An 18,459-nucleotide genomic window follows, 5' to 3' on the forward strand; every position below is an offset into this window, starting at 1 on the left:
CCTACCTGGAGCCTCTGAGAGACCACTACTGGCTATGCTGCCTCACAACACCCAGCTAGAGGTACACACACACACACACACACGCGTACATGCATACATATATATATATATATATATATAATCTCACTGTTCAAATAAACCTACCATTAAAATTATAGATTGATCATTTCTTTGTCAGTGGGCAAACGTACAAAATCAGCAGGGGATCAAATAATTTTTTCCCCTGCTGATTTTGTACGTTTGCCCACTGACAAAGAAATTATCAGTCTATAATTTTAATGGTAGGTTTATTTGAACAGTGAGAGACAGAATAACAACAAAAAAATCCAGAAAAACACATGTCAAAAATGTTATAAAATGATTAGCATTTTAATGAGGGAAAAAAGTATTTGACCCCTCTGCAAAACATGACTTAGTACTTGGTGGCAAAAGCCTTGTTGGCAATCACAGAGGTCAGACATTTCTTGTAGTTGGCCACCAGGTTTGCACACATCTCAGGAGGGATTTTGTCCCACTTCTCTTTGCAGATCTTCTCCAAGTCATTAAGGTTTCAAGGCTGACGTTTGGCAACTCAAACCTTCAGCTCCCTCCACAGATTTTCTATGGGATTAAGGTCTGGAGACTGGCTAGGCCAATCCAGGACCTTAATGTGCTTCTTCTTGAGCCACTCCTTTGTTGCCTTGGCCGTGTGTTTTGGGTCATTGTCATGCTGGAATACCCATCCACGACCCATTTTCAATGCCCTGGCTGAGGGAAGGAGGTTCTCACCCAAGATTTGACGGTACATGGCCCCGTCCATCGTCCCTTTGATGCGGTGAAGTTGTCCTGTCCCCTTAGCAGAAAAACACCCCCAAAGCATAATGTTTCCACCTCCATATTTGATGGTGGGGATGGTGTTCTTGGGGTCATAGGCAGCATTCCTCATCCTCCAAACACGGCGAGTTGAGTTGATGCCAAAGAGCTCCATTTTGGTCTCATCTGACCACAACACTTTCACCCAGTTGTCCTCTGAATCATTCAGATGTTCATTGGCAAACTTCAGACAGGCATGCATATGTGCTTTTTTGAGCAGGGGGATCTTGCGGGCCCTGCAGGATTTCAGTCCTTCACGCCGTAGTGTGTTACCAATTGTTTTCTTGGTGGCTATGGTCCCAGCTGCCTTGAGATCATTGACGAGATCATTGACAAGATCCTCCCGTGTAGTTCTGGGCTTATTCCTCACCGTTCTCATGATCATTGCAACTCCACGAGGTGAGATCTTGCATGGAGCTCCAGGCCGAGGGAGATTGACAGTTATTTTGTGTTTTTTCCATTTGCGAATAATCACACCAACTGTTGTCACCTTCTCACCAAGCTGCTTGGCAATGGTCTTGTAGCCCATTCCAGCCTTGTGTAGGTCTACAATCTTGTCCCTGACATCCTTGGAGAGCTCTTTGTTCTTGGCCATGGCGGAGAGTTTGGAATCTGATTGATTGATTGCTTCTGTGGACAGGTGTCTTTTATACAGGTAACAAACTGAGATTAGGAGCACTCCCTTTAAGAGTGTGCTCCTAATCTCAGCTCGTTACCTGTATAAAAGACACCTGGGAGCCAGAAATCTTTCTGATTGAGAGGGGGTCAAATACTTATTTCCCTTATTTCCCCATTTCTTTGTCAGTGAGCAAACGTACAAATAATTGTACCCCAGTTCATACATTAGATGGTACCTTTCTCCACAGGTACAAAAGTATGCTTTTTGCCTTTTGATATACCACCACAGTGACAAAACAATTTGTTCTTTGTAAGTGGCAAAAATGTTCCTCTACCAAAGACCACTTAAATTGATACAACACTTCCACTCACTCCTTACCTTTTTTTGAGTGAATTGTAGATTTACCATCCATGCCTGTATTTGTTAGTGACAGCAACATGGTTGTTGAATTCGTTAATTTTATATTTACACAACAAGATTCAACAACTGAGACATAAACTGAACAAGTTCCACAGATATGTGACTAACAGAAATGGAATAATGTGTCCCTGAACATAGACTGTTACTTTTGATTTTGCACCCCCCCCCCATCTGGTTTGGCCACCAGTTGCATTAAGTACTTCAGTACGCTCATTCCTTCGACGATAAACGCGAATCTGACCATCACCCCTGGTGAGACAAAACCGCGACTCGTCAGTGAAGAGCACTTTTTGCCTATCCTGTCTGGTCCAGTGACGGTGGGTTTGTGCCCATAGGCGACGCTGTTGCCGGTGATGTCTGGTGAGGACCTGCCTTACAACAGGCCTACAAGCCCTCAGTCCAGCCTCTCTCAACCTATTGCGGACAGTCTGAGCACTGATGGAGGGATTGTCCGTTCCTGGTGTAACTTGGGCAGTTGTTGTTGCCATCCTGTACCTGTCCCGCAGGTGTGATGTTCGGATGTACCGATCCTGTGCAGGTGTTGTTACATGTGGTCTGCCAATGCGAGGACGATCAGCTGTCCGTCCTGTCTCCCTGTAGCGCTGACTTAGGCACCTCACAGTACGGACATTGCAATTTATTGCCCTGCAGTGCTCATGCCTCCTTGCAGCATGCCTAGGGCATGTTCACGCAGATGAGCAGGGACCCTGGACATCTTTCTTTGGTGTTTTTCAGAGTCAGTAGAAAGGCCTCTTTAGTGTCCTAAGTTTTCATAACTGTGACCTTAATTGCCTACCGTCTGTAAGCTGTTAGTCTCTTAACGATTGTTCCACAGGTGCATGTTCATTAATTGTTTATGGTTCATTGAACAAGCATGGGAAACAGTGTTTAAACCCTTTACAACGAAGATCTGTGAAGTTATTTGAATTTTTACGAATTATCTTTGAAAGACAGGGTCCTGAAAAAGAGTTTATGATAATTATGGTACAAATGTGCCTTTTTCAGGGTACCACCGCATTGACAAAGACGTTAGTTCCCTTTAGGTGGCAACAATTCATAATTGTACCATATGGTGAGTATTGAGGGTTCGCAATGTTTTTGAGTGAGAGTTTGTTTAATATAAAAAATATGGGGTACAAAAATGTACCATTTAAACTCTTTATATGTACCCCAAAAGGTATGGAACAGTCAGATCATTGTGTATTTGAGATTTTTTTTTGTACCACAGGGAACAATATCATACCATTATGTCTATTGTAAGAGTGTAGTGCCATTAGTGAAATGTAGTGTCTGCCCCTGTCTCCCTGTAGGCCCCAGCTGCCCCCAGTAGAAGTTATGCCGACTCCCTACCGCACACTGAGCTGGCTGGGTCCCCCATCAGCCTCCCACTCCCACAGAAACCCTCTCAGCAGACTGGGACTGGATCAACACTCTGGAGCACAGGTCTTTGTCTCACACACACAAGGAAAAACCAACTGGCTGTCTGACCGATTGATTGATTTGATGTTTGTGATGTGAAGGCTCCAGACTGGAACGAGGAGCTGCAGGCAGCCAGAGATCTGCCTCAGGGGAGTATGGAGGAGAGACTACAGAGAGACAGAGCTCTTCTACAGGTACACACTTCACACTCACTTTAGGAAGTATTCACTGCTGAAAAGCTGTTATTGTTGCTCTCAAAAAAGGTATGTTTTTTTCCTTTTATTTGTATTTATTTTTACCAGGTAAGTTGACTGAGAACACATTCTCATTTACAGTAATGACCTGGGGAATAGTTACAGGGGAGAGGAGGGTGGATGAATGAGCTCGGACTGTAAAATGATTTAGTATTTTCTAGAAATGTCTATCTTCTCTTTCATCACCCTTTCAGGTGAACAGTGCGTTTGTGTGGGCAGTAGCCCAGGGTGCGGAGACTGTTATTGACGGCTGTGTAGAGGGATCTAGAGTGGGCCAGGATAAACTGTGAAGCTGTGTCTTTTGAGAGAGAGTGTGTGTACCTGTAGTGATTCCAACAGCAGTAAAAGCATGACAAGCTGGTAATGAGCTGTTACACAGGAAAAAATGAGCCTAGACCATAACACACAGACTCTGGCGGGCCGTTGGGGCTTCAGGGGCCAGTTCCCCTTCCTCAGGCCCTGGGTCACAGCCTGCTGCTGGGTCCCCTCCAGCCTTTGGGGAGTCTGTCTTTACCACAGCCGTCAGTTGCTCTGAGAAAGATAGGAACTCTTATCATAGTGTTTACACTTATCCAATCCTTTTCAGTTCAGCCCTACAGGGGGAGAAAGAGGGACGTGAGCAACAGTTTATCATTTTGTGTCAACTGCTGTGACTAGATAGGCCTACTGTCCAACATGTAGAAACTATTCTAAAATACTACTTATGAATGGAATTTAGAATGGTCATACGCATTGAAAACGTGTAATTTATCAAACACTGGTCATATGCACACTGGTAAGAGATAACCACTGATAAATACCAATTGTTCTCAGACTAAGTGCTCACACACAACTTTGGCTTTTTGCATTTCAAAAGTCCCCAATTAACCATATATGGTCAATCATCCCTTTAAAGCTTGTGGGAAATATACAACACCGTACCATGAAATACAACGGCGCAAACAAAAAAAGCTAATACATTGTTTCTTTTTTTGAGAGTGAAATAAAAGTGCTAGTGCCAGAGATTGAGTACAACCAAAAGGTTTTATTTGGCTCGCTCAGTTGAGCTTGACCATGAAAAATAAAAACATAGCTACAAAGAGAGGACCATTAGGACAATTAAGTTGCTTTAGCAATGGTAAATATACTTCAAATGAATAGACACCACTGACCAATAAGCCATCCATCCTCAACAGCTCCCTCCTGTAGGCGTATAGGCCAACATTACTGTTCTGCAGAATGAACGAGTCGTGTGTTCCACCTGGCCACCACTTTCAGCAGGGTCTTTAGCGCATCACATAACCTATCACCTGCACACAAAGTGTGGAAGCCTTTTCTGTTCACATAGTTTAAATCGTTTTGGGTGCCGTTTATTGCTCCATTCGTATTTGGGAACCTATTGATGTCATCATGGCAAAGAAACCCCTCTTGACCTCAACCTGTTGTGCGATGGGGTATGAGGGGGCTGTGAGATGCCGATAGGCAAGCTGAAAAGTATCCACTGCCAAAACCACAGAGGGGTTGGACTTGGATGTGCATCGGAATGGCATGTGTTTGCCTTTTTAAAGTAGGTCTTAAATCCTCCCAAAAATCAAAAAGTGCTGTGCTGCGAGTGTGTTTGTGTCGGGGTGGCAGCCTCGTATGGTAGGACCCATGGTGGACTGTGTGGAGGTATGGGCCCCTCTGCTGCCCCTCTGGATACTAAAACACATCCTGGAACAACTAATCTTCCCTAGGCTCCAGAGAGAGGTACAGTCCCACAGACAAACATCAGCACTGTACCAGTGATACAAATATGAAGACTCATGTCATGGTGCCAAGCTGTCTGTTGAAAAAAAATGGATAAACCTTTCAGAACCTTAAAGTAGTAGTAGCTTGGTCTTGGTAGGGTAGCTCAGAGTGTCTGCTCTTTTCTACCCAGAACCCTAAACATCATGAACGCACCCTTTCGATCTCCACTAACCCCACAACTTCTCTGTGATAGGTGGATAGCTGGAACCCCCTGACGGACACCATGCCCATCCACTCCTGGCTCCACCCCTGGCTGCCTCTGCTCCAATCACGGCTGGAGCCTCTGTACCCGCCCATCCGCAGTAAACTGGCCAATGCACTGCAGCGCTGGCACCCAAGTGACGGCTCTGCCGCCTCATCCTTAATTTGTGGAATTTCTTTCCTTCTTAATGCGTTTGAGCCATTCAGTTGTGTTGTGATAAGATGGTAGGGGTATACAGAAGATAGCCCTATTTGGTAAAAGACCAAGTCCATATTATGGCAAGAACAGCTCAAATAAGCAAAGCGAAATGACAGTCCATCATTACTTTAATTTACATCTACACGTTCCGCTAGCGGAACGTCTGCTCCAATATCCAATGATGGGCGGGGCGCGAAATACAAACTCCTCTAAAATCCGAAAACTTCCATTTTTCAAACATATGACTATTTTACAGCTATTTAAAGACAAGACTCTCCTTTATCTAACCACACTGTCCGATTTCAAAAAGGCTTTACAGCGAAAGCAAAACATTATATTATGTCAGCAGAGTACCCAGCCAGAAATAATCAGACACCCATTTTTCAAGCTAGCATATCATGTCACATAAACCCAAACCATAGCTAAATGCAGCACTAACCTTTTATGATCTTCATCAGATGACACACCTAGGACATTATGTTATACAATACATGCATGTCTGTTCAATCAAGTTCATATTTATATCAAAAACCAGCTTTTTACATTAGCATGTGACGTTCAGAACTAGCATTCCCACCGAACACTTCCGGTGATTTTACTAAATTACTCACGATAAACGTTCACAAAAAGCATAACAATTATTTTAAGAATTATAGATACAGAACTCCTCTATGCACTCGATATGTCCGATTTTAAAATAGCTTTTCGGATGAAGCACATTTTGCAATAATCTAAGTACATAGCCCGGCATCACAGGGCTAGCTATTTAGACACCCAAACAGTTTAGCCTTCACCAAAATCACATTTCCTATAAGAAAAATGTTCTTACCTTGCTTGTTCTTCGTCAGAATACACTGCCAGGACTTCTACTTCAATAACAAATGTAGGTTTGGTCCCAAATAATCCATCGTTATGTTCCATCAAGACGTTTTGTTCGTGCGTTCTAGACACTATCCCAACGCTAAATCTCGGCCACGAGCATGACGCAGAATTTGACAAAAAAATTCGAAATATTCCATTACCGTACTTCGAAGCATGTCAACCGCTGTTTAAAACCAATTTTTATGCAATTTATCTCGTAGAAAAGCGATAATATTCCGACCGGGAATCTGCCTGTCTGTATACTGAGGGAAAAACCGAAAGCCGGGGGCGGGGCGGGGCGGGTCGCGAGCGTAAGGCTTATTCCACTGAGAGACCACTTAGCTTTTGCTCTCGTGTGCTTCAACCAGGGCTTTGAATTACGTCATTCCTGTTTTTCCCGGGCTCTGAGACTTCATTGGAGACGTGGGAAGTGTCACGTAACAGCAGAGATCCCTTGTAATAGATAGAGAGAATCAACAAGGGCAAGAAATGTTCAAACAGGGTACTTCCTGAACAGAAGCATCTCAGGTTTTTGCCTGCCATAGGAGTTCTGTTATACTCACAGACACCATTCAAACAGTTTCAGAAACTGTGGAGTGTTTTCTCTCCAAAGCTAATAATTATATGCATATTCTAGTTTCTGGGCAGGACTAATAATCAGATTAAATCGGGTACGTTTTTTATCCAGCCGTGAAAATACTGCCCCCTAGCCATATTAAGACATGAAGGTCAGTCAATACGGAACATTTCAAGAACTTTGAATGTTTCTTCAAGTGCAGTCGCAAAAACCATCAAGCGCTATGATGAAACTGACTCTCATGAGGACCGCCACAGGAAAGGAAGACCCAGAGTTACCTCTGCTGCAGAGGATAAGTTCATTAGAGTTACCAACCTCAGAAATTGCAGCCCAAATAAATGCTTTAGAGTTCAAGTTACAGACACATCAACTGTTCAGAGGAGACAGTGTGAATCAGGCCTTCATGGTCGAATTGCTGCAAAGAAACCACTACTAAAGGACACCAATGATAAGAAGAGACTTGCTTGGGCCAAGAAACACAAGCAATGGACATTCGACCGGTGTAAATGTGTCCTTTGGTCTGGAGTGAGACGCGGTGTGGGTGAACAGATGACTTCCGCATGTGTATTTCCCACCGTAAAGCATGGAGGAGGAGGTGTTATGGTGTGGGGGTGCTTTGCTGGTGACACTGTCTGTGATTTATTTGGAATCCAAGGCACACTTAACCAGCATGGCTACCACATCATTCTGCAGTGATACGCCATCCCATCTGGTTTGGGCTTAGTGGGACTTTCATTTGTTTTTTAACAGGACAATGGCCCACCTCCAGGCTGTGTAAGGGCAATTTACCAAGGAGGAGAGTGATGGAGTGCTGCATCAGATGACCTGGGCTCCACGATCACCCAACCTCAACCAAATTGAGATGCTTTGGGATGAGTCGGACCGCAGAGTGAAGGAAAAGCAGCCAACAAGTGCTCAGCATATGTGGGAACTCCTTCAAGACTGTTGGAAAAGCTTTACAGGGGAAGCTGGTTGAGAGAATGCCGAGAGTGTACAAAGTTGTCATCAAGGCAAAGGGTTGCTATTTGAAGAATCTCAAATATAAAATGTTGATTTGTTTAACACTGTTTTGGTTACTACATGATTCCATGTGTGTTATTTCATTGTTTTGATGTCTTCAATAGTATTCTTCAATGTAGAAAATAGTAAAAATAAAGAAAAACCCTTGAAAGAGTAGGTCTTTTAAAACTTTGAACCGGTAGTGTGAGAAAGCACATAGGTTGTGCTTAATAAGAATTGACTTACTAATTTGTGATTACCGTTGCTGTTGCTTAGACCTAAAATAGTGTAAATGCAGATAACTGTTTTTTTTGTGTGTAGGTGCTGTTTCCGTGGCTCAGTAACAGTCCTAACTATGAGGAGATTACTAAGTGGTACCTGGGCTGGAAGTCCATGTTCAGTGATGCTGTTCTGGCTCAGCCACTCATAAAGGACAAGTTCAATGAATCAATCAATCAATTAAATGTATTTATAAAGCCATTCTTACATCAGCTGATGTCAAAGTGCTGTACAGAAACCCAGCCTAAAACCCCAAACAGCAAGCAATGCAAGTGTAGAAGCACGGTCGCTAGGAACAACTCCCTAGAAAGGCCAGAACCTAGGAAGAAACCTAGAGAAGAACCAGGCTATGAGGGGTGGCCAGTCCTCTTCTGGCTGTGCAGGGTGGAGATTATAACAGAACATGGCCAAGATGTTCAAATGTTCATAGATGACCAATAGGGTCAAGTAATAATAATCACAGTGGTTGTAGAGGGTGCAACAGGTCAGCACCTCAGGAGTAAATGTCAGCTGGCATTTCATAGCCGATCATTCAGAGTATCTCTACTGCTGTCTCTAGAGAGTTGAAAACAGCAGGTCTGGGACAGGTAGCATGTCCGGTGAACAGGTCAGGGTTCCATAGCCCTAGGCAGAACAGTTGAAACTGGAGCAGCAGCATGGCCAGGTGGACTGGGGACAGCAAGGAGTCATCAGACCAGGTAGTCCTGAGGCATGGTCTTAGGGCTCAGGTCCTCCGAGAGAGAGAGAATTAGAGAGAGCATACTTAAATTCACACAGGACACCGGATAAGACAGGAGAAATACTCCAGATATAACAGACTGACCCTAGCCCCCCGACACAAACTACTGCAGCATAAATACTGGAGACCTGGAGGGGTCAGGAGACACTGTGGCCCCATTAGACGATACCCCTGGACAGGGCCAAACAGGCAAGATATAACCCCATCCACTTTGCCAAAACACAGCCCCCACACCACTAGAGGAATACCTTCAACCACCAACTTACCATCCTGAGACAATGAAGCTATGGACATCATGAATCGCGCTGTATCCTCTAGCCTAGGTTGGTATTACACATACACACACAGCACCAGACAACATGAACTGAGAACTGACCTTTGTATAGGTTAGTATTTGGTATTTATTAGGACCACCATTAGCTGCTGCAAAAGCATCTGCTACTCTTCCTGGGGTCCACAGTATGATACTCACCCTTCTTGTTCTCCTGTAGGTGGGGGGTACATGCAGCCCGGTGCGAGTGAGAACATAGCGCATCACACACACACAGAGCGTTGTAAGGACTTCCAGTACGAGGCTTTGCAAGAGCGTCAGGATGCTGAGAGCGTGGCATCGGTGCCAGCCTGTCCACCAACTTCAAAGACCTTATCCAGACCAAGGCTGAGTAGAACAACATTGTCTTCGTGCCGCTGGTTGCCAAACGCCACGAGGGCAAACCGCTGTACACCTTCGGACGTATCATCATCTACATCGACAGAGGAGTGGTCTTTGTACAGGGAGAGAGTTTAAATAGTTAACTGAAAATTCCAGATAAGCATTTTTGCTGACTGAAACCCTTGTGTATACCTACCACTGTGGCACAGTCGAGATACTGTACTCTGAGGTTCGGGCCTCCAGTACCCTAAGCAGCGGTATGCATCTATCCTCGCTAAATTACCTGCTGTTGCCGCCACCAACGAAGAAGGTCGTTACCCATAGTGCTTTGCGTTGGAACTGGAAACAAAGTGTCTAGAACAACTTGTGCACGAGATGAATGTTCTGATTTAGTTTTTCGTATTTTATATTGTTTTGGTGAGTATGTGTGGCGCCTGTAATATTTGTTATCGCTACTTTGATAGCTACCTGGCTTGTGCATTTGATCACTTTAACTGTCTCGCTTGCCACAAAACACCATCCTGGCTTGCCTAATACATCTGACTTTTATACCAATACTTGATATACAGTCAAACATAGCATTGCAAAATCGTCGAAGTGTTTCTTAAAAGCCAGAATGTAGAATAAAATTACATTTGAACTCAATCTAACTCAATTGTATGGTAGCCCAACCTGCCGCAAGATGGAGCTACTATGTATTTTACGTCGTTTTGTCAATGTGCTCAGCCAGCAATACACCGGTGTCCCCCATCGACCGGCTCGTACATCCTCCATTTAGGCTGAAAATGCGTCGTTTTTCTCCTTAATTTGATTTAATGCTTAGTTATTGGAAAAATTGTAAAATATGCGTACTGCCTTATAAAACACATTTTTACCACTATTTTCCGATATTCTTGATGTTGCACACGGCGTGAGTCTTGTTTACTGCTGGCTAAATTCACACCGCAACATCAGGAAGTAAGTTTTTCGGCACGACAACGGTCCATGCTGGACTTTAACTAGGCAAGTCAGTTAAGAACAAATTCTTATTTACAATGACGGCCTACCAAAAGCCTCCTGCGGGGGCTGGGATTAAAAATATAGGACAAAACACACATCAGGAAGAGAGACCTAAGACAGCATGGCAGCATCACCACATAACATGGTACAAACGTTATTTGGCACGGACAACAGCAGCACAAAGGCAAGAAGGTATAGACAACACATCACACGAAGCAGCCACAACTGCCAGTGTCCATGATTGAGTCAATGAATGAAGAGATGGCGATAACTGTCCAGTTGGAGTGTTTTTTGTAGCTCGTTCCAGTCGCCAGCTGCAGCGAACAGAAAAGAGTGACCCAGGGATGTGTGTGCTTTGGGGACCTTTAACAGAATGTGACTGGCAGAACGGGTGTTGTATATGGAGGATGAGGGCTGCAGTAGGTATCTCAGATGGGGGGAGTGAGGCCTAAGAGAGTTTTATAAATAAGCATCAGCCAGTGGGTCTTGTGACAGGTATACAGAGATGACCAGTTTACAGAGGAGTATAGAGTACAGTGATGTGTCCTATTAGTACCATTGGTGGCAAAGCTGATGGCCGACTGGTAAAGAACATCTAGCCGCTTGAGAACACCCATACCTGCCAATAGTATATTACCCTGTGGGTTTCCTGGAAACCCAACATTGCATTGAATTCTACATCTGGCAGAAATGTGCAATTGAATCAGGAAAGTTTAGTCTCAGGACCTCTACAAGCCAGAGTGTTGAATAAAATTATATTTAAACTTACTTTATCGGTTGTCCATGCGGTTGGTCCTTTTACAGGTAGGAATGAGACAATATATCAACAGGGAAGTATAATTAATTCAACTATTCAGATTGCTGTCACCTGAAGCATGTACACACAATGAAAATACATGTGTGCATACTTGCCGAGTTCTGCACATGTTTCAGGTGATAGAAATCTGAAAGCACTACCAGCACTTTGATAAGGTGACTTAATTCTACTTTCCTGTGGATATATAGTCTCGTATTCTTACCTCCGAAAGGACCAACAGCGATGGTAGAATATGTTTCGGCTAGGCTCACTGCATGGACACCTAGAGGTAACTAGGGGTCTAGGCCCTAACTGTGCAGTTGGTCCTTCATCCACTCAAATTTCTTTGACAAAATATCAACAGGAAAGTATTGTTTACCCAACTTTTTAGAGCGCCTGTACTGCCGTTGAAATGTAAATCACCTGGCAAAAGCATATAAGCCCCCTAGACTTTGGTTACATGCAGGCGTTTTCTTCCGTCTTGTGTTCAGCAGCTGCCTTTGGTCACAACTAATCTTGATTGCCACACACATAGACCCATGTTTTGAAGACGGGTTAAGAACACTATCCTGTGGATATTTTGTCTCAAATTTCGACCAACTGAAGGATCCAACACCACAGACAATTAGCAGAGTTCAAATGAAGTTTATTCAACATTCTGAATTGTAAAGGGACTGTTTGGAATTGTTGAACATAAATGTGCATGGTGTTTCCTACATAATTTGAAGGCATCACCAAGTTTCATACCTACATCGTGGCTAGTAGTGCTGAGCGGTTAACCACCATTTCGGCTTGGGGGTTTGGTTATTAAACAACTGATGAACCGACGTCGGTTCAATTGCTTGAATTCCATTCAGTTTTAGTTTTTTTGTGTGAGGCCAATGCCGTTTTCTAGAGCGAAATCAAATCATCCACGAGAGAAATCAAGGCAAGAACTGTGGGACGCTGGGCTGAAGGGAATTGTAGTTTTCATTAAGGAACTATTCAACCTAGTCAGATATCTTTTTATAATGATGAGATGCTCTTGTCTCCCCCCCAACAATCGTCGTTCCAAAGTTGGGAAGGGGTCGTCCCAAAGTCGGTAAGGTAGACGACAAGTTTAGGTCCAAAATAAGGCCATAGAAATGCATTGGGATTATTTTAGACAGATTTTGGCAAGTGAAACCTCTCGCTTTGCCTCTTTTCCTTTCTGACCTAGTTCAGCGAATAACCACGTTTCTTAACTACGATGACCATAACCCATTGCACCTGTTCTTTCCGGCTCGGACAGAGACTAATACACTTTTACGCCTGCTACATTAGGTTTGATACACACAGACCGCATGAAAGAGGAATGTACACAACACAACGATGAGAAGGATAGACACAGTTCGTGAAAGTATGCCTTATCTACTTTGAAAAATGAGTACATTTATTTAGTCAGACTGCTCTACAGCATACTTAGGCAGTCAAGTCTAGCTAAATTGGATGACTTAAGACAGTACAGAGATAACGTGAGATGGTTGTCTGGCTGAGATGAAGACTTTAAGGAATTAAAAATAATAAAGTCATAAGTAATATACACAACTGAAATATTGTATTATTTCATAGTAATTTCATTTTTTTTGTATTGATGTTTACCCATTGTGGACCTGACAGAGACAATGGAGTATTTTCAATGTTTTGGCAATTGAATGTTTGCTATTTTTGGCTCAAATCTAAAGGAAAACGAACCGATCTCAAATAGTAGTAATCGCTCAGCACTACTACCTAGCTAGATCCTCTGTTACTGACGTTGACTTTGTTTTTAGAACAATCATATGGTCACTTATGATTAACATTTGTTGAACTTTGGTAAATAGCTATTTATGTGAAATGCATTAGTAACAAATAAAATGTTATTTGTCACATACATATGGTTAGCAGATGTTAATGCGAGTGTCGCGAAATGCTTGTGCTTCTAGTTCCGACAGTGCAGTAATATCTAACAATTCCCCACAACAACCTAATACTTACAAATCTAAAGGGGTGAATGAGAATATGTACATAAGTATATGGATAAGCGATTGCCGAGCGGCATAGGCAAGGTGCAATAGATGGTATAAAATACAGTTTATACATTTGATATGAGTAATGTAGGATATGTAAACATTATTTAGAGTGGCATTGTATTTGTTACCGGTCTGTTTCCATACCAAAAACCTGCTAAAGTGTCCTAGACTAGTCTGACGTTGACCAGCCATGTCTGACGCCCTGAAGAAGCGCAAGTCGAAGGTGCTCCGCAGCGAGATGGGCACGCCGGAGGTGAAACGTGGCCGCGGAGAGGGGGACCAGGTGAGCACTGGAGAGGAGAGGGGTGGACAGCAGGTACAGTGGAGGAAGGGAGGGGGGTATGGGGTCAAGGTGGGAACTGTAGAGAGGAGGGAGCATTACCGAAATTGACTACTTTGGTGTGTGTGTGTATTCAGGATGTACGTGTGTACAGTGAGGAGGTGGAGCTGGATGGCAGGGACCCAGAGGAGGACTACCAGCAATATAAACTAACCTGCGAAGCTCTGGCCCAACTGATGAACGATATCCAGGAGCTGAAAGCCAACGGCGCCAAGGATGGGGTAAGAAACATACACACACCAGGGTTTTTGTTAGCCGGTAATTTGCAGATTTTTAAAATGTAATAAAAGCCAATAAAAAAAATATGTAGCCGGCCATATTGTCCGGAGCTGTCTCATACCCCCAGATCTTGCGCTTAAGCGCCATTCTCTCACTCCTTGGCATTGCCCACTGCCTTACGTGCGTTCACCTGCTGCTGAGGAAAGAGAAAGACGAGCCTTGGCCTACGCTACTGTTGATTGCGAAGATGGGGGGCCTTTTTCATTGACGAAAAGCGAAAGTTAGAGAGTATGCTTATATTGAATAGCGTAGAAGGGGCATGTCCTCGTTAGCGGGGCCAAATGTAGGCTACTGTGCAACTCTATTCAGGTAGGAACTTTTATTTATAAAAACATTTGTATTTATAATCATTTGTTTTAGCATTATTATTGTATGTCGTTGTTGTTATAGGCCTATTTATTAATATAAACCAGTTCTTTAAATATGCTAAATGTGTTTAGTTTAAGATGGGTGTTAAGTAGGCTTGTTGTAAAATAGATACAGTGGCTTGCGAAAGTATTCACCCCCTTGGCATTTTTCCTATTTTGTTGCCTTACAACCTGGAATTAAAATTGATTTTTTGGGGTGGGTTGTATCATTTGATTTACACAACATGCCTACCACTTTGAAGATGCAAAATATTTTTTCTTGTGAAACAAACAAGAAATAAGACAAAACGAAACAGAACTTGAACGTGCATAGCTATCCACCCCCAAAGTCAATAGTTAGTAGAGCCACCTTTTCCAGCAATTACAGCTGCAAGTCTCTTTGGTTATGTCTCTATAAGCTTGGCACATCTAGCCACTGGTATTTTTGCCCATTCTTCAAAGTAAAACTGCTCCAGCTGCTTCAAGTTGGATGGGTTCCGCTGGTGTACAGCAATATTTAAGTCATACCACAGATTCTCAATTGGATTGAGTTCTGGACTTTGACTTGGCCATTCCAAGACATTTAAATGTTTCCCCTTAAACCACTCGTGTTGCTTTAACAGTATGCTTAGGGTCATTGTCCTGCTGGAAGGTGAACCTCCTTCCCAGTCTCAAATCTCTGGAAGACTGAAACAGGTTTCCCACAAGAATTTCCCTGTATTTGGCGCCATCCATCATTCCTTCAATTCTGACCAGTTTCCCAGTCCCTGCCGATGGAAAAACATCCCCACAGCATGATGCTGCCACCACCATGCTTCACTGTGGGGATGGTGTTCTCGGGTTGATGAGAGGTGTTGGGTTTGCGCCAGACATAGCGTTTTCCTTGATAACCAAAAAGCTCAATTTTAGTCTCATCTGACCAGAGTACCATCTTCCATATATTTGTGGAGTCTCCCACATGCCTTTTGGCGAACACCAAATGTGTTTGCTTATTTTTTTTCTTTAAGCAATGGCTTTTTTCTGGACACTTCCGTAAAGCCCAGCTATGTGGAGTGTACAGCTTAAAGTGGTCCTATGAACAGATACTCCAATCTCCGCTGTGGAGCTTTGCAGCTCCTTCAGGGTTATTTTTGGTCTCTGTTGCCTCTCTGATTAATGCCCTCCTTGCCTGGTCTGTGCGTTTTTGTGGGTGGCCCTCTTTTGGCAGGTTTGTTGTGGTGCCATATTCTTTCCATTTTTTTAATAACGGATTTAATGGTGCTCCGTGGGATGTTCAAAGTTTCATATATTTTTTTTATGACCCAACCCTGATCTGTACTTCTCCACAACTTTGTCCCTGACCTGTTTGGAGAGCTCCTTGGTCTTCATATTGCCTCTTGCTTAGTGGTGTTGCAGACTCTGGGGCCTTTCAGAACAGGTTTTTAAACTCAGCAAAAAAAGAAACATCCCTTTTTCAGGACCCTGTCTTTCAAAGATAATTTGTAAAAATCAAATAAATTCACAGATCTTCATTGTAAAGGGTTTAAACACTGTTTCCCATGCTTGTTTGATGAACCATAAACAATTAATGGACATGCACCTATGGAACGGTCATTAAGACACTAACAGCTTACAGACGGTAGGCAATTAAGGTCACAGTTATGAAAACTTAGGACACTAAAGAGGCCTTTCTACTGACTCTGAAAAACACCAAAGAAAGATGTCCAGGGTCCCTGCTCATCTGCGTGAACGTACCTTAGGCATGCTGCAAGGAGGCATGAGGACTGCAGATGTGGCCAGGGCAATAAATTGCAATGTCTGTACTGTGAGACGCCTAAGACAGCGCTACAGGGAGACAGGACGGACAGCTGATCGTCCCCGTAGTGGCAGACCACGTGTAACAACACCTGCACAGGACCGGTACATCCGAACATCACACCTGCAGGACAGGTACAGGATGGCAACAACAACTGCCCGAGTTACACCAGGAACGCACAATCCCTCCATCAGTGCTCAGACTGTCCGCAATAGGCTGAGAGAGGCTGGACTGAGGGCTTGTAGGCCTGTTGTAAGGCAGGTCCTCACCGAACATCACCGGCAACAACGTCGCCTATGGGCACAAACCCACCGTTACTGGACCAGACAGGACTGGCAAAAAGTGCTCTTCACTGACGAGTCACAGTTTTGTCTCACCAAGGGTGATGGTCAGATTCGCCTTTATTGTCAAAGGAATGAGCGTTACACCGAGGCCTGTACTCTGGAGCGGGATCGATTTGGAGGTGGAGGGTCCGTCATGGTCTGGGGCGGTGTGTCACAGCATCATCGGACTGAGCTTGTTGTCATTGCAGGCAATCTCAACGCTGTACGTTACAGGGAAGACATCCTCCTCCCTCATGTGGTACCCTTCCTGCAGGCTCATCCTGACATGACCCTCCAGCATGACAATTCCACCTGCCATACTGCTCGTTCTGTGTGTGATTTCCTGCAAGACAGGAATGTCAGTGTTCTGCCATGGCCAGTGAAGAGTCCGGATCGCAATCCTGTTGAGCATGTCTGGGACCTGTTGGAGCGGAGGGTGAGGGCTTGAGCCATTCTGGGAACTTGCAGGTGCCTTGGTGGAAGAGTAGGGTAACATCTCACAGCAAGAACTGGCAAATCTGGTGCAGTCCATGTGGAGGAGATACACTGCAGTACTTAATGCAGCTGATGGCCACACCAGACACTGACTAACTTTTGCTTTTGACCTTCTGTTAGTCACATGTCTGTGGAACTTGTTCAGTTTGTCTGTTGTTGAATCCTCTTATATTCATACAAATATTTACACATGTTAAGTTTGCTGAAAATAAATGCAGTTGACAGTGAGAGGATGTTTCTTTTTTTGCTGAGTTTATATACTGAGATCACATGACGCTTATAGGCTGACCACACCGCTCGCATCGTCTGCGTTGCAACATAAATTTAGAAATCCATGTTATTCAATTATTGCACCCACGCTGCTCGCGCGCACCAACGAGCGTCTGCGTTGCCAAGGGCTAAAATAGAAATCGGTTCTATTTCTGACGTAGATCGCACTGCAAGTCCTGCCTCTCCCATCTCCTCATTGGTTTGTAGAAGCAGGTACCCATGTGCCATCTCCTCATTGGTTATACCCACGTGGGTGACTGAAGATGAACGAGGTCAGTGGCGCTAATGCACCTAATTTATGAAAGTTGCCAATCGCAATATAAAGTCAAGAAAAGAAAAAGCCTGGAAGGAAGAGAGATGTCTAGAAACGATTCGGTTGACCGTTTTATGTGTGGATTAATTGTCGGAGTAGAGGACCTTGGGCATTTCAGGTAAAATAACAACTCAATGTTTATATCCCAAGACAAATTAGCTAGCAACAGCAAGCTAGCTAAATAGGACAAATTACCTAGCAAGTGCAAGCTAGCTAGCTAAATTGCCATACATGTTTAATGCTTTTCGACCTGTCCCCAAATGAATGTAATTGGTTCAGAGTTTAAAATATTTTAACCTGCGTTTGGTGTGGGGGGTCAAAATAAATGTGTGCACCATGGCGCACGCGCGCAGCCAGTTTGGGTTCCGTGTTAGATTACACACAGGTGGACTTTATTTAACTAATTATGTGACTTCTGAAGGTAATTGGTTGCACCAGATTTTATTTAGGGTGAATACATATGCACACGCCACTTTCCCATTTTAATTTTAATTTAAAGAATGTAAACAGGTTATTTTTTTTCTTTTCGCTTCACCAATTTGGACTATTTTGTGTATGTCCATTACATGAAATCCAAATAAAAATAGATTTAAATGACAGGTTGTAATGCAACAAAATAATAGGAACAACG

General features: G+C 43.7%; 2 protein-coding genes across 3 annotated transcripts in view; both read left to right on the plus strand.

Moving 5' to 3' along the window:
- On the plus strand, positions 1-12,846 carry LOC115199596 (tuftelin-interacting protein 11-like). The gene is made up of 6 exons (XM_029761925.1): positions 1-61; positions 3,202-3,334; positions 3,412-3,504; positions 5,528-5,702; positions 9,681-9,802; positions 12,835-12,846. The coding sequence occupies exons 2-6, from the start codon at positions 3,227-3,229 to the stop codon at positions 12,844-12,846; spliced, it is 510 nt and encodes a 169-aa protein (XP_029617785.1). The 5' UTR covers positions 1-61; positions 3,202-3,226.
- Positions 10,159-18,459, plus strand: part of LOC115200239 (THO complex subunit 5 homolog) — a 25,410-nt gene continuing 17,109 nt past the window's right edge. The window contains exons 1-3 of one of the 2 annotated variants that reach the window (XM_029763138.1): positions 10,159-10,258; positions 13,875-13,949; positions 14,084-14,227. In XM_029763138.1, coding sequence (XP_029618998.1) covers positions 13,905-13,949; positions 14,084-14,227 — 189 coding nt within the window. In that variant the 5' untranslated portion in view covers positions 10,159-10,258; positions 13,875-13,904. Of the gene's footprint in view, positions 10,259-13,826; positions 13,950-14,083; positions 14,228-18,459 lie in introns of both variants that reach the window. The other variant, XM_029763137.1, reaches the window with a different exon arrangement.

Source organism: Salmo trutta, chromosome 9, assembly GCF_901001165.1.
Source record: "Salmo trutta chromosome 9, fSalTru1.1, whole genome shotgun sequence".
In the NCBI taxonomy this organism is placed as follows: Eukaryota; Metazoa; Chordata; class Actinopteri; order Salmoniformes; family Salmonidae; genus Salmo; species Salmo trutta.

Bases quoted from the DNA above. Each gene is read 5' to 3' on its own strand.
- LOC115199596 (XM_029761925.1), top strand. From the start codon at position 3,227: ATGCCGACTCCCTACCGCACACTGAGCTGGCTGGGTCCCCCATCAGCC. The intron at 3,335-3,411 runs GTCTTTGTCTCA...TGTGATGTGAAG, and splicing joins ATCAACACTCTGGAGCACAG to GCTCCAGACTGGAACGAGGA. The intron at 3,505-5,527 runs GTACACACTTCA...TCTCTGTGATAG, and splicing joins GAGACAGAGCTCTTCTACAG to GTGGATAGCTGGAACCCCCT.